This window comes from Sporothrix brasiliensis, assembly GCF_000820605.1.
Source record: "Sporothrix brasiliensis 5110 chromosome Unknown Cont16, whole genome shotgun sequence".
Lineage (NCBI taxonomy): Eukaryota > Fungi > Ascomycota > Sordariomycetes > Ophiostomatales > Ophiostomataceae > Sporothrix > Sporothrix brasiliensis.
In genome coordinates, this window is record NW_024467135.1 from 890,210 (window position 1) to 905,015 (window position 14,806).

The following is a 14,806-nucleotide window of genomic DNA, read 5'->3' on the forward strand; positions in this document are numbered from 1 at the left end:
ACCCTGAAATGAAGTGACCAGTGGCCTGGACGGAAAAGATAGGCCTGTGCTTGACTTAAAATACAGCCCTGTTTGGCAGGCCCTGGCCTGAAATCCTCTGCACTGTCTTGGTAAACCCTTCGAAAATCATATCGAAGGCTTCGCAGTCGCAGAGTCTCTAGTCCGTAATATGATCTTAATCAAATTGAGAGACAAGACCTGCACAGACAAAACATGCGCCTGTCGTCCGAATGTCTTACAGTGGGCTTTGCGCTGTGGCCTGGGACGGCCGAGTAGCCAATAGAGACGAGCCGTGCAACCAACTCTGAGAGTGGCCGATTACTCAGCCGAGCTGGAGCGTGGATTTTCATGTGCCTCTCTGGAAACCGACGTCACTCGTCCCCGTCCATTCCAAGATACAAAGATTCCCGCCGCACGAGACCGCGATTGCACCTTTCTCATCACAATTGGTTCTCAACTCGAAGTTACAAATTGTATAGAAGGGGCAGAATGGCTCCCAAAGACTCCGGGTCGGTTATCCAAGAAGCCGAGAAAGCGGTGGAAGCCGTCAAGTCGAGCTCACTCACCGAGAAGCTCGATGCCTGGGGATGTAAGTACCTTTTCGTGTCTGCCTTTCTTCCGTTCCCCGTTTGGGATCTGAACTGACATTTGGGACAGCGTCGTCGATCCCGTCGATGGGCCTGGCGACTCTGATCATTGCTCTGCATGCACGGCCCCTCCAGCCGTTCCCGCTCATGTTTGCCCCCGCCTTGATGTTCTCCAGCTATGTCAACGTGGCCGGCTACGCCATTGACGCCGCGGGTATGGCGGCTGCCTGGAGCGGAATGTACGTTCTGCTGTCGCTGCGGGGCCGGCGGTCGTCTGGCGCGGGCTTCCTGAGCCGCGCCTGGACGCCTGCGTCTCTGCGGACGTCGACGCGGCGGACCAACACGCCCGCGCGCCGTGCCGTGAGCGCGGTGGCCATGGGCCTTGGTGCCGTCAACTGTGTGGCTGGGGGAGTGAAATACGGCATCACAGGTGACCGGGTGAAGGAGGCTCAGGCGCGTGCCGAGCGGAATCGGTGGGGAAACTGACACAGTCGGAAAGAAATCGAGCCGCGGCGACATGCGGTGTTCGGCTGCAAGTGGCTAGACGACGGCGGGAACTATACCTTAGCAGCACGGGAGATGGACATCATTGGGAATTCAGGACAGCACACGGGACATCATAGGAACTGGACGGCACATTCAAAAAAATACAGGATACCTGTCATTGAAGGAAAGAAGCAAGGCATGCCACATATACGGGCAATGCTTGTATATCAAGTGTAAAGATATAGGAATACAAAAAAAAAAAAAAAAAAAAAACAACAACTTTGAAAACGCTCGGCGCACACCAATGTGACGCATTGAAGTTTGAAAACAAAAAAAGAAAATAAATGAGCGCATGCCATGCTCCAGTGACGTATATCGTACACTTTATATTCACGTCCCGGGACCGAAGGGAAATCACAAAAGAAAATGTCACATGGACTGTTTGGGTATGAAATACAAGAATACAAAAAGGAAAAAGAAAGTTTTAACTCTAGAGAACAAGAAACAAAAACAAAAATAGTGGCACGCATTGCGCGTTAGTCTAACCACACCAACGCCGTAGGATGCTTAGATAACTAAAACCGCCTTTTCTTCTTGTTGTATTGCTCCAAGTTTCACGGAAGGAAGACTGCTCAGCTCTTGATACGTCTTCTCAGGTTCCTCGTTGGTACAAACCGTCTCTGACGCTGAACTGTGATCAGATCCGAACGTGTCAAGACAGAAAGAAAGCAAATGGAACATACAACAACAGAAAGGAAAGCTGAAACAAAGGAATGGGATAGAGAAGAGCGTAATGAAGGACAACCCCTCTAAATACTGGGCTGAGGCAGGAAAACGCCGTGCTTCCTTCTTTCGTTCCCGAATAGGTATACAGAAAGCCGCGGAGATTGTTCGATTCGGTGACCTGAATCCTCGAACCGTGTCGGCTTGCATTTGAGCGCTTATGCCCGTGCTGGTGGTGACATCTTGGATCCCGACAGCATCCAGATGAGCAGCACCGTCATTGAAAAGAAACTGGCGCGAAAAAAGTTGGGCACACGAAATCCAACCGTGGTCGGAGGGGGCCGGCCGACCAAGGGCGCGCCAATTCGGCTGTTGACAATGAGCTCGTCGATGTCGAGGTCGTCTCTGGCGAGCAATTTCTCGATACTGGACAGGGCGAACGATTGGATGTAGTTCACGTCACACTCGCGCACCTTGCTGCCTGCGTAGGCGCGGTATTCGTCTGTCACGGCGGTGCGGTCCCAGCCAGCAATCTTGCGCAAAACGGCAATCACGCAGCCTGTCCGGTGTCTGCCTTGATTGCAGTGGATCAGGAGCGGATAGTTTCGACGGTCAAGGACGCTGTTCAGGATGGCTTCCATCGTCGCCAGAGGGATATCCTCCTTCTTCGTGCCCTTCATTGCAAACATATGGTGGGTGATGTGATTCCGGTCGATAAAGTCCCGGTACTCATCCGTGTAGTTCTTATCCACCAAAGTACTGCATGCATGATTAGTTACAGCACGCTTGACAAGGAGCATGTCTTGGAGATGACTGGGTACACATACACAATGGTTTTTAGGTTCAGTGTTTCGAGAAAGTCGTAATTCTCTGGTTTTGGGTAGCTACCCCGGAACAGGCCCGGCATCACAAAGCCAAAATTGACTGGTGCTCCCGGCGACACCTCTGGGATATCAAGGTCAAGATTCTGGAACGCATCTGATTTATCGTGTTAGTGGGCACAGGTCCACAGAAGGAGCGTTGACCATCAGTCGTTCATTTCTTCTTGCTTACCTTCGTCAAGATCGACCGGGGTCGCGTCGCCACCTACACTGGAAGGTGTTGACAATGAGGAGTAGGAGGAGGAGACGGTACTGGCACGACTGCTGGCGACGCTACTGAACGCGCCCGTGCTCGAGTCCATGTAAGTGCGTACTGACAGTCCGTGCTGTCCTGCGCTCGAGATCAAGTCTGGATACTGGCTGGATTGACTCGACTGACTCGTCTGACTCGCTTGACTCGTTTGGCTCGTTTGACTGGATGGATATGGCTGGCTGAGCTGGCTTTCCAAACTCTTGGCGGATTCTGTGGATGATTGCCGGAGCTCTCGTACGTCGGCTTCGAGTTCGTCCTCAACAAATGATCGCGTGCTCCGTCGCGTGAGCATGGCCATGTCGTGATGGTCCATTGGGTCGGAGACAGAGGACTGTTGCAGGGCGTCGGAGTTGGTCGCCATGTGTTGGAATGAGAGATGGCGCAGAGAGGATCAGACAGAACAAGTGAGGTTGACAGGCGAAACGTTCACAGCCGGAGATCTGGGGGTAAGCAGACAATATGGAAGGCGGAAGACGGTCGGAGTTGGTCGGACGAAGACGAGTTGGACGGCAAGCCTTTCAGAAGACGAACAGAACCAACGCAATGTAGCGAAGATCGAGATGGAGATGTTCAGTTTGGGGACAACGCTTTGAACCAGAGTCGAGTTTTCTGAGAACAAAGCGAGAGCAGCTTCAAAGTCGAGCATTTGCTCGCCCCTAGGAAAGAGGGCACTGCGAAGAGGTTTGGAGCAGCATCGTGTTGAATTTGTCCAGAATCAAAGGGATAAAGGAGGTATAAATGGAAAGTATGAACGAGAAGGTGACCGATCTCAGCTTTTCGACAGCGAGAAGGATTCGAACGAGACGATGTGTGCTGGGTTTGTGATGAGTGAGGGAGATGGGCAGCCGTTGACCGTTGACGTGGGAAAATTCTGGTTCAAAGTTCGCTGTTTGTCGCTGTATGTTTTTTTTACAGGCGGTCCTTAGCGGTCGGTGAAGAAAGCGGAAATGGCTTTGTGTTAATGCATGGTCGCAAGACAGCTTGCCTAGAACGTGGGATGTGGGCGTGGGAGGAGACAGAGCAGGGGCGAGAAAGCGGGGGCTCTGGCCAGGGTCTGGAGAAAGTGTGCGAAGAGAGAGGAAATGGCTTAGCTGATCCTGTGAGAAGTGGCAGGATGGGAGGATGGGAGACGTTGATCAGAGAGGAGATGTGTGAGAAGGGAGAAAAGGGTGGGAAAAAAAGATGAAAGACATGGCAGACAGACGAGGGACGGAGGGTTTTCCTTGGTTCCTACTATTTTCTGCGCCTTCCAAGGTTAAGAGTTTAGACGGCTGTTAGTCGCGCCTTCCTTAGATCTGTTCTTGCTCATAGTGCATTTTTTCGATCGCAGTCTCGCTCTGTAATACTCTCGGACTTGAACTATTTTGGCAAGCGTGACCCTCACGTCTGTCGTAAAAGGCGCCGAGGGAGCGAAAAACATTTACAAAGCACAAGCGCGTGTTTCGGAGTGGACGGATTGTCAGTTCCTAGCTGGACCGTCCAATCTGCAAAAGACAAGACGAGTACAAAGGAGAATGGATGACCTCGACTAGTATCACATAGTGCGTGGTGGCGTTCGGCCGGACCTAGGCGGGCCACGAAATGTTCTGGATTTAGTGATCAAGTTCTTTTACTGACCAGACGAGGTCTCGTGACGATTCAGTAGGGTTTTCACCGGCTCTTCCCTCCTCCCTGTCGTTTTTGTTTATATATTTATTTTATGTATTATAGTTGTATGAAGGAAACGGTGGATCCGAGGAAGGAGAAGGAGGTTGCTTAACCGTGAAAAAGTGCAACATCGACCCTGGGAAAGTATTTTACGAGAACACAACACGGAAAGAGGAGGCTGCGTAATGCAGCATGGATATAACCTGCTGCCACCACACCACAAGGCGACCGGCACCGTGTTCCAGTAACTTGGGCATGCCGAGGGAGGTACGCAGAGTGAGATCCATGCCAGGGCAGGCGCGATCGAACCAATAGCATCATTGGCAAGAAAGTGAGCAAGGGGCAAAAACGCTTCGTCATGGCAAGTACCAGGCAGGACAACACGTGAGCAGCGACCGCTTTGGACGACGGGGTGTGCGGCCAAAATCACGTTCTATTTGAACCACCCCCACAAAGCAAGATGTAAATATTAGTTATCCGGGCTCGAGCCGGGAAACAAAAGAAAAGCATAGTCAATCAACCCCAGATGTACTTGCGTCGTACCGTGTAATACGTCGTAATGACATCCCGCCCCTGCCGTCGCGTCACATTCTCAGCGGGAGATCTGAGCTGGCAAAAGGTGCAGCTTGGCCTGCAGGGCGTTTATTCCGCTCACTGCGTTTCACTGTGGTGGCCTGGCCCGGTGCCTTTTCGGCAGCTGCTAAATTTGGAAAGCTTGTAGATGGGTTCCTACTGCGTTCCTTTGCTGCAAGCTGGGGAGTCATATTTTGTCGCTCACTGAAGAAACTTGGAAACAAAAAACTGACGTAATTACAACTACATGCGCTGATGCGCTTCGATTCTGACCATACGCGTAAAACTAGGGGACGAAAGCAGAGCAAACCTGAACAACGCACTCTGTACGGCATAATTGTCTCAATTACCTCGAACCTGGTCGGTCAAACGATTCAGATGTAAACCCCGTTGGCTTGGGGAATGGGGCGAGAGGAGACAACTGGCACCTTGACTGGGACGACGTGTAACACACAAGCGGGACCGATGTCGACACGTTGATGGAGGATGAGACATGACGGCGAAAGTACACTGCAAACGCTCCACAGAAGGCCTTCTTACATAACAAAAAGACAGCAACGAAAATGTTGAGGAGCAACCTGGCCAAAAGAAGCCAGGGACATCGACATACGGTCAGCCGTTTCTGATCCTTTTCGTTAAATCCCGGAGTCACCCAGGCGGCCGTGGCGTCGAACCGGGAAACATGCATCGTGTAAGCAAGTGGCTGTTGCGCGCCTCGGAGGGGCTGCCGTGGGGGTGAGCGCAGAGTACCGAGACACGCTGAATGTCTTTGCAGCCACTCACAGCCACTCGAGGCACGCTTCTCTCCTGTGTCTTGAGTCTGCAGGGTTGTCAGCCAATGCATGCGCCCCCACCCGGCAGCATTCGGTCAACGGAAACGGCAGCGGCAGCGATCCTTCTTAGGTGGGGTTCCCGGTTTTGGATCCTGGCTTGCGCAGCGAGCGTCGCATATTTTCACGGGGCACGAATCGAAATAATTGCGTTGAGGGAAAACGACATACTTTGCGAGTACCACATACTAGAGAAGCAGGACCTTTTGATCGTGTGATTGCTTGCGGCTGCACCCGCTCTGCCGGCCGAGCCGTACCCTTGTCGAGCTGCTAAGTTGACCGCAGAGTCTTCACACGAGCAATTTCCTTTTTGGACAAGCAGTGAGACGTCGGTGTCTGATTTAAGAGTGCTAATATGAAATTGACAGACTCGAATAAACGGAGTAGGTCGTCCAGTCTTGAATTCCGACCTCAGAAACGCCGAAATCAAAAAGTCGAGTCGTCGTCAGGCGCTGTGCCGTTTGTATCAGCAGTCTCGTGAATGTCTCGCTCGATAGACTCCTTGACCTCCAAGTCACCGATATTGAGAAGTCCGAACCTGGCGCTGATCAACGTCTTGAGTGCCCCCCCGTCGTGGCACTGGTCCGCCAAACTGGCTGCTGAAAGAACCCACTGCCGGGCAAGGTCTTCGCGGCCAACAGCGAACCAGTCGATGCCTTCGTTGAACGATATCGCCGCAAGAAACTGAAGCTCATCCTCTGGCCAACTTGTTGCACCCTGGGTATCTGTGGTTAGCACAAGGTTGGCTGGGAGCCAACTGTTCAATTTTATTTAGGGAGAGTACCCTGTAAACATGCGCCCAATGCAAGCTATCTTACCTCGGAATTCAAGCCGGTTCGGATCATCTCCTTGACCTCGTCTATTACCTGGAAGGCAGCATCATGGCCACGGTAAAGAATCGCCTGGAACAAGCAACGGTAGTATTTGATGAGTTTGTCACCGTTAAAGCTACCCGCCTGGTGTAGTTTGCCGATTATGAGGCGCATTGTTGAGACGAATTCTATAATATACAGTCAGTAAAGTGACGACATCAGGAGCAAGAAAAATTATAAAGGGAATTTTTGGAATTGCAAAGCTTATATGCCACCCACTTTCACCTGGTACATGAACTTGGGACCGGAGAAGAGAGTCTCCAAGAACGCGGAGCGTGTCCAAGTCATGGCAGGAGGCGGCTGTTTCGCAGATGTCCTCCAAATCGTCCCAGTCGCCAAGACGGATGGCACCTTCAAAATCAAACACAACAAGTACGGACGACTTTCTCAAAAGGTCTGATGAACGAGCGCTTTCGCCAATCCCTTGTTTTTTGAGCTGAGTATGGAATGCCCGAATATGCTCGCGCATGGCTTGACAATCTTTGAGAGTTTGTTCTTCTGACTCCGAAGTACATGGTCGCCTCACCAGAGCAGCTAATGCAGATGCGATCAGGAATCGACATATGAGTCGTTTGGATGATATATCGGTAGTTGCACATATCTCCTGGTCATCTGGGAACAGCGTGGTGATCTTTACGCACGCTTCCAGGATGGCCACAGTGTGCCGCAGGTCCAATGTCCCCGAATATTTCAGGCCCAGGTTGTACGCCGCTCTGCAAAACCATTCAAGCTCATCCATAGTAAACTGGCCCTTACCCACCTCGGTGTGAGAACTCCGATCACTTTCCACGGCATAGACGACTGCGGAATACTGTTAGCTTACTATTTAAAAAGGTTGAGTTTCTGGGCTGGATGACGTGCCACCATTGAAAATGTCGGCGAGGTCTTGGGTTGCTTGTGATGTTTTCGTAGATTCGCCATCCCTGACCAGGTTGCATCCATCTTTGTTTGCGCCATCTACCATGTCCCGAAGCATGAGAATCGTGCAGCGGAAAAGAGCCGGCGCGTGAACTTGATTCGAAGGGTCGTGGTTGATTGTGTCTGCCAGCCTTTTCATTGCTTGAACCATAAATTGCGGTGCTTTTTCGTGCCTTGCACAGAGAACACATGCATGAAGAAGCTTCATCCGTTCTGCGGAGATGGTTATTCCTCTCAAGCAGTCGGTCGCCATCTCTAAGTCGTCCGCTTTGATGGCCAGCTTGAACAAAAAGTATTTTGTCATTGGTTCGTCTCGGGACGCTTCTGGCATGCTGACAAACACAGATTTGGCTGTGTCTATGTCGCCATTCTCGATACAACACAGGAGAAGTTTCCTAAAACAAAGTCAGGATTTAGAAAAGGTCCACTCAGTAAGTTTCAATAGTCGAGGAGATCTAACCTTTCGATCAGAGTCCTATTGGCCCGCCCACTCGCCTCAAAAATATGGCACAGGGCAAGGCGACACCACTGAATAGCCGTTGTAAAAAGTCTCTCTTGGTACCCTTGCTCGATGCGCTTCCATATCAACTGCACAATGGCGTTAGTATCCTTTTGACTTCTGGAGTGATCATTGCGAACCTACCGTCTGAGCTGCAGAGGCCGTGTCGGCTCCAATCGATATTCGTAATTTGGACAGAACGCTCTGAACTGCATCGAGTTCTTCTTTTGTTTCACGTTGGTGTGCAAGTAACCAGACACGCGTAATGATCAACTTTTCGATCCATTCCATGGCATCGTCTCTATGGCGCAAAGATAGCATGAACTCATCGAGGACCTTGCACCCGAGGCCCGGGCTTTTACTGTGCAGTTTTTGAATGTGAAAGTGTAGCAGCTTAAATTCATCCAAAGACGACTTAAAGGCACCGATCATTTGGAGGAGGATGTCGGCATAGCCACTAGCATCGAAGCTTTCTGATAGTGATGACGCATGGAGCTCCAGCTGGACCAGTTGTACCCGGCTATCGTTGTCTCTCGTGACGACGGTTCGTAGGCCATACGTGAGCTCCCTGGCGCGCATGTTTCCGGATGGTGTTTGCAGACCGAGACATGCAATAGCAAGCGAAAATGTGATGGAGAGACGGAGCTCCTTCGTGTCTGAAGACAACGTAGTCTCATCCATTTTTGAAAGTGATTCTCTTGCTCGGTCTAGCCATGTGACGGAAGACGCAAAATCCCTTTTGGAGAGGAGCGACTTTCCGATCCGGAAGAGTGCCGCAGCCATGAATTCTGGAGATTCGGCGTTAAATGAGTCTTCTCTCAAGTTGCTCATCTCTTCTGTGTACAGTCGGTCGGCATCTACGGGACGATTTTCTCTCCATAACTATTGAGTCAGCATAGGAGACAGGATCGTATTCCGGGAAATAGGCAGCAGAAGCTGTTACCTGCGTCAGCTGCAGAGCCAGGTGACTGATCCTAAGCTTGTCGGCTTTTGGCTTGAGGCGTTTGGAGTTGTCATCATCGCAACCGGCAAGGAGCGTAGTCAATCTTTGCCTGTACTTTGCAACCCTCTCGAGGACCATATGGCCAAGTTCCGTGTCTTCTCCATCTGGGCCTAGTTAAAATTGTCTGAAGCACCAACTATTCGAGGAGACATGGACTTACCGATGCACGCCTTTGCTGCCCGTACTGCGACGTTGAGAGCGTACAGTACAAGTGACGCAGCGGATGGCTCTTCCTTCCCCAAAGAACCGGCTGCATCAGAGCTCGTGCTTTTGTCAATGACTACAAAAGCGAGCACTCGGCTGTGGAGAAGGAGATTCTTGTACTCAGTAGGGACTGCGGTCTTTTCTGCGTCGCGTTCCAGTCGAAGAACAAGGTTCCACAGGAGAACGGCAGATTTATGAGCTGATTCGTCGCCGTCGAACCGATTCGAATCCTTCTGGAGAATCTGGCGGCGAACAGAGTCGGCGAGCGCCGCCGCCGCCACTGTATCACCTTTGATTGAGGGGAGGCGGCGCTCGAGGTCAGATATGACGTCTAGAAGGGGCGGTCAGTCAACGTGGCGGAAAAGGCCTCAATGAAAGAAGATCTCAAAATGGCAGCCATACCTAGAATGTGACTCCTTTTGCGTTTAGAGCCGGCAGCTTGCACGACGTTTGCGCCGACTGCTGTTTCTGTCATGATCGCGAGACGTCCCCTATCGGCGTTGATAAAGCTTCAAGTCATGAAGTAGGTTTTCTCGAGAAAAACTACTGAATTAATATCGTGGAACAAAAAAAGGGGATTGGAAAAAGGTGTTGCAGATTTGGCTTTCAGATTACGAGCCACGAGGAAGCAGCGATCGCGGTCAAGGCCCGAAGTGGCAGTCGCGACTCTCGTTAACGCCGTCTCGGGTTGATCGCGGTTTCCTTAGCAGAAACTTTTGAACACGTGAGCTATCGCACTGAATATGGAGCAGCTAAAGGATAAAAAAGGCAATGAAACTTCCTTTTAATTGTAGGGCGAGGCTGGTACACCCCTTTCCGGATTCTACAGAGATTCATATAAGAGGTGCGTGAGCCAGAATGTTGAAGCCAGTGAGACGGAAGAGAACGAAGTAAGGTAACATAGACAGTGGAGAAAATGACCGAGAGCAAAGGTATATAAATCCTGAAAGGTATAATGGATTCTTTTTGATGCGAAGAAGACAAAGCACGAAGGAAAGCATAACATATGACGACAAAGTCATTTTTAAAACGGGGATATACAAAGAGTGCAGAACCAGCCGCCCTAAATTATACCTGGCCAAAGCCCGTGGACTCCAAGCCCTTTGCAAGAAAGGAAGAGAGAAAGAACACAGTGCGGAGAATGTGATTATGTACTCGGAAAGGTGAAGTAGGGAGAGTTCTGTAGGGGAATCGACAAAACGAAAAAGACAAAAATAAACCCGACAAATGTAATAAATGAAACAGAAAATGGACAGAAAAGAGGCCGCAAGGGGACGTTCTCGATCAGTTAATCAATGGATCGTGTGGTAGAAAGTTACCAACGATTAAACTCGGGCTGGGGTGAGAAAGAGTTAGTATATTTGATAACATTAACTAAATAGAGCAAGAACAATACGAGACGTACATCTTATGGTCGTCACGCCGGATCTTGAGTGAGAAGCAGCATTTGATGATTGGATCTTTGGACGAGTCGCCGGGGTTCTTGATGGAGCAGGCCGTTAGGAGCGTATCGTGGGCCGAGTCAAACGCAATGGTGCCAAACTCTTCCCAGTAGCGGACCATGGACTCTTCCGTCAGGATCTCGTGCAAAGCGATTTTGCCATCACGCAGACTCTCCACAGGCACGTGGATCAGCTCGGCCATTTCCTTGTTCCCACGGAAGATTTCGCCTGTACGGCGCCAGCAGCACGCTGGCACAGCCATACTCGCAAAAACACGGTCGTATTCCATGAGCGTCTTCTCAAACCACATCTCGACGTAGATGAGCTCCAAGTCGGTCAGGGCCTGCATCTTCTCGCGGAACTTGGGCCGGAAGCGGTCGAGCTGGCGCAGAATCTTTTGCTTCGACGCTGGCGCGATCTTATGGCTGTCGAGGTAGGTGTGCAGGCGTGCATAGCCCTTGACGTAGTTGAACGGTTTTAACAGACCGGCGTCGTATTTTGCTTTGAGCAGGTCGGACATGCGTTGCTCGGGGGTGTCGTTGCCGGATGGGTCGGCGGCCTGGAAGTAGTATTCGCGTGCCTTATCCACGGCGACAGAGCGTGTCGAAGGCGCATCTGTGAGGCTGCTTATGTCGAGGGCACCCGAGGCAGCGGCGGCAGCTACGGACGTGGCCCGGTCGGGCGGGAGCATAGACCCTGCGCCGACGCCGGATCCCAGAGCGCTCGCTGGGAGGAGGACATTGCCAGCCAGAGCCGCACTGTTGTCGTTTTGTACGTTCGCTTTTCCATCGTTTCCGCTTCCGCTTGCGGTTGCGGTTGCGGTTGCGGTTGCACTGCTGCCAGTGCCGCTGGTCAAGAAATTTGTGGCAACGTCGGGCGGCGCGCTGCGCAGCATTTGGTTGCTCTGGTCATCTGATACATAGGCAGCATCATCGACCATGCTGCTCTGGAGGAAATCGTTGAGGAACTGCAGCTCGCCGCTGACCTCGGGAACAATCATGTAGCCCGAATGGTCGTGCATATCGTGGAAATGGTTCTGTGCAGTCAACCACGCATCGGAAAACCCACCAACTAAAATAGAGTTAGGAACCGCGCGGAACAAGTTAGGTCAAAAATAAAAAGGACGGGGAACGGAGCACAGCAAGACAGGAGCAGTAGGACCACCTAACAAAATCCCGGCCATTCACCAAACCCGACAGTGGACGAAGAAAAGGGGGTGCTTGAGAGGACACGCCGGGGGAGAAGGTGTTTAACATAAGCAAAAATAGCAAATTGGGAAAGTATTTCGTCCAAGGGGGTGTAGAACGGGAGGAGAAACAATGGGCCTGCTGTGGCTAAGGGGAAGAACAGTGCACTTGACGGAAGGAGAAGGAAGACCAGGGTAGAACAGGAGATGCTATAAACACTACGGCAGAAAGGCAATAACATACACTGGCTCACGTCGTTGGAAGACATGAGATTGGGCTGGATTCCAGAAACAGCACTGGGTCGCACAAGCTGCATTGGGTTGGCCTGGCCCAGTACGCCAGCCGCAGCAAAGGCATTCTTGGCCGCCTCGCGTCCCGTGTCGAAAGACGGCGGCCGCATGGCTGCGTTTGCGCTGGTGCTGGCACTCGGATTGCCAGTCGCCGTGCTCAACGAGGCGCGAGGATCCGTAAAGTCCTCTGATTCGTCAGCCACGGAGGTGTCGCCGACGGTGCTCTTGGACTTTTTTGACTCGGATTCGCGCGGCTCATCATGGCAAAGGTGGCCGATGTTGCGCTTGATGCATCTCGTACATGGCCGTTCCTGGGCGAAGTCAGCAGATGACCGCTGCGGATCAACTAGCAAGCAATCGGCTTGCAATGAGGGATGGCAGGGTGGGAAGAAGGCAAAATGCCACGCATGGAGCGCACTCGGAAGACCAGGCAACAGGTGTGGGAGGACAAGCGGTGCAAGGGAAGGGGGCTGCAGGGTGCGAATGCTTGAGCAAAAGTTGCAGCGTCGACGGGTAGACGTCCCGGATCAAGGGTCGACGGAGCGTGCAGAAAACAAAAGCAAATACTAAGCAAAACACGTACCAGGTCACAAGTCATATGCTACAGATAGAAGAATGCCTGTTAGCAAGCTGTCTCCAAATACAGAAAAGCGAAGCAATGAGGCGATTCGAAGGTGGCGTGACTGCGGTAGGCTCCAGCCTTCGGATGAGCTGCTGCTCTGCGGGACAGCCGGGGCGGCCAGTGGAGAGCTACGGTACAGCAGCATTGGCATTTTCCCGCCTTGCGGTCCGGGGGGGCCATCAGATCGAACGAGATGGGAAAAAGCCCAAGGAGGCTCGACTGGAGTGACCATGTCCATTCCCAGGTCCATTCCTGGGTCCCAACCCCCTGGCGCAGTCTTCAAATTGGGACAGAATAAACTTACAGATCGACGGCAATATACACAAGCTGCAGGCAGGGGTTAGCCAGTGAAGCAGTAGACATGTTGTGGAGAGGGGGCAAGCCTGGATACGAGGCCAGGGGGTCAGTGAGCAGCCGAAGAAAGGGCACACGGCTGAGAAGACTGCGTCTTGAGCTCCGAACGCACACGCGCGCTCGCGCGCGCTCACTTCCTCGCCTTCTCCTGACATTTTCCCGCCGCACAATTACTCACCATGGTTAACCTTGCGGCGCTTCTTTGGCGTGCGTCCGTTGCCGTTGTTGTTGTCGGTCGTGGCAGCTCCCGAAGCATGGTCGTCATTTGACGCCGCCTTGCTGCCGCCACCTTTACCGGTGCCATTGCCGTTGCCATTACTCTCGGTCTTGGTCTCGCCAGCGGGCGCGATGCGCGTGACCGTCTTGTGCAGAAGATCTCTGTCCATCTTGTGTTTCTGTGTGGCCGTATGGGTGCCCGTTGCGGTGCTCTGCGTTGCGTAGCGTTCGTCGATGAGGCTACGGCGGACCTTTCTCGACGCCCCGGCCGTTCTATCGTACCGGCCGTAGCCTGGCGGTGGCTCGTGTCCTCGGTGCCTGGTGTATCCACGCAGACCGCCGGGCTCCCATGGATCCTGCCCTCGCTGGCCTGGTGTTGTGGGCTCTCTGTGGCCGCGTCGTGTCCCGCGGGTGATTCAGCAACACAGTGCTGTTGCCTCGTGCTCCCTGTCGTTCCCTTTCCCCTCAGGTCTCTTGCCCTGTAGGCGATGAGGGATGGTTACGCAAAGAATGCAATGAAAAGACCCAAAATTATGGGATGCACAGCTCAGAATGCGCCTTGCCCGTCTGGTCTGCGCGTGGGCTGTGGCGGGCCGGCTGTGTCTGTGTCCGTCGCACGCGTGGTCCGCTGGCTGCAGGTGGTTAGGGGTGTGGGCGAACAAGGAACGCTCGAGCGAGGCAGTGGCAATCCAATCGGCAAGACAGAGGGCGGCAAACCTGTGACGATCACACTCGCAGCAAGGTGTTCGAATAAAAAAAATGAGGAATAAATCCGGAGGCGCTTATTGGGTTCGGTGACGCTGGACCTTTCCAGCACGATGGCGTCAGACGTCAAGCTGCCAAACGCGTGTCAGCTGTCGGGCGTTGAAATACCGGATATGGGACTGTCGAACTGCGATGCCGGCAATGCGCGAATGCACAAGTAAAGACTATCACGTCACTTTGGCTGATGTCGTCGCTGTCGCAAAAACGGTCAAATTGCTCGTGAAAAGCCAATTGACTTGGTGTCCACAGTGACAAGTAGGTCGGATGGGGAGCACGGCCGACAGCGAGCGAGGCAGGCCGAGAAAGCTAAAGAAGTACAATGGCCCATCCCCTCAACAGACACCTGAAAGAGGCGGAGGGAAAACGACGGCATCGAAATTTGGCGCAGGAATTGCCTCGCGTGAGCAGCAGGAAAAACCGGCTAGGACAGAATTGACCTGCAAGCCATTCACTG

General features: G+C 52.5%; 4 protein-coding genes across 4 annotated transcripts; 1 reads left to right on the plus strand and 3 right to left on the minus strand.

Moving 5' to 3' along the window:
* Positions 1–489: 489 nt before the first annotated feature.
* Positions 490–1,073, plus strand: SPBR_04475 (uncharacterized protein; the record flags this gene model as incomplete). Its single annotated transcript, XM_040762758.1, has 2 exons — positions 490–589; positions 658–1,073. The coding sequence occupies 2 exons, from the start codon at positions 490–492 to the stop codon at positions 1,071–1,073; spliced, it is 516 nt and encodes a 171-aa protein (XP_040621534.1).
* A 941-nt stretch (positions 1,074–2,014) lies between these two features.
* Positions 2,015–3,291, minus strand: SPBR_04277 (tyrosine phosphatase family protein; the record flags this gene model as incomplete). The annotated part of the gene is made up of 3 exons (XM_040762560.1): positions 2,015–2,555; positions 2,624–2,774; positions 2,850–3,291. 3 exons carry the CDS (start codon positions 3,289–3,291, stop codon positions 2,015–2,017), a joined length of 1,134 nt encoding a protein of 377 aa, XP_040621535.1.
* A 3,115-nt stretch (positions 3,292–6,406) lies between these two features.
* SPBR_04477 (uncharacterized protein) lies at positions 6,407–6,966 on the minus strand (the record flags this gene model as incomplete). The annotated part of the gene is made up of 2 exons (XM_040762760.1): positions 6,407–6,697; positions 6,799–6,966. 2 exons carry the CDS (start codon positions 6,964–6,966, stop codon positions 6,407–6,409), a joined length of 459 nt encoding a protein of 152 aa, XP_040621536.1.
* A 3,794-nt stretch (positions 6,967–10,760) lies between these two features.
* Positions 10,761–13,757, minus strand: SPBR_04071 (zn cluster transcription factor; the record flags this gene model as incomplete). The annotated part of the gene is made up of 4 exons (XM_040762355.1): positions 10,761–10,812; positions 10,882–11,989; positions 12,349–12,741; positions 13,550–13,757. The coding sequence occupies 4 exons, from the start codon at positions 13,755–13,757 to the stop codon at positions 10,761–10,763; spliced, it is 1,761 nt and encodes a 586-aa protein (XP_040621537.1).
* Positions 13,758–14,806: the final 1,049 nt, after the last annotated feature.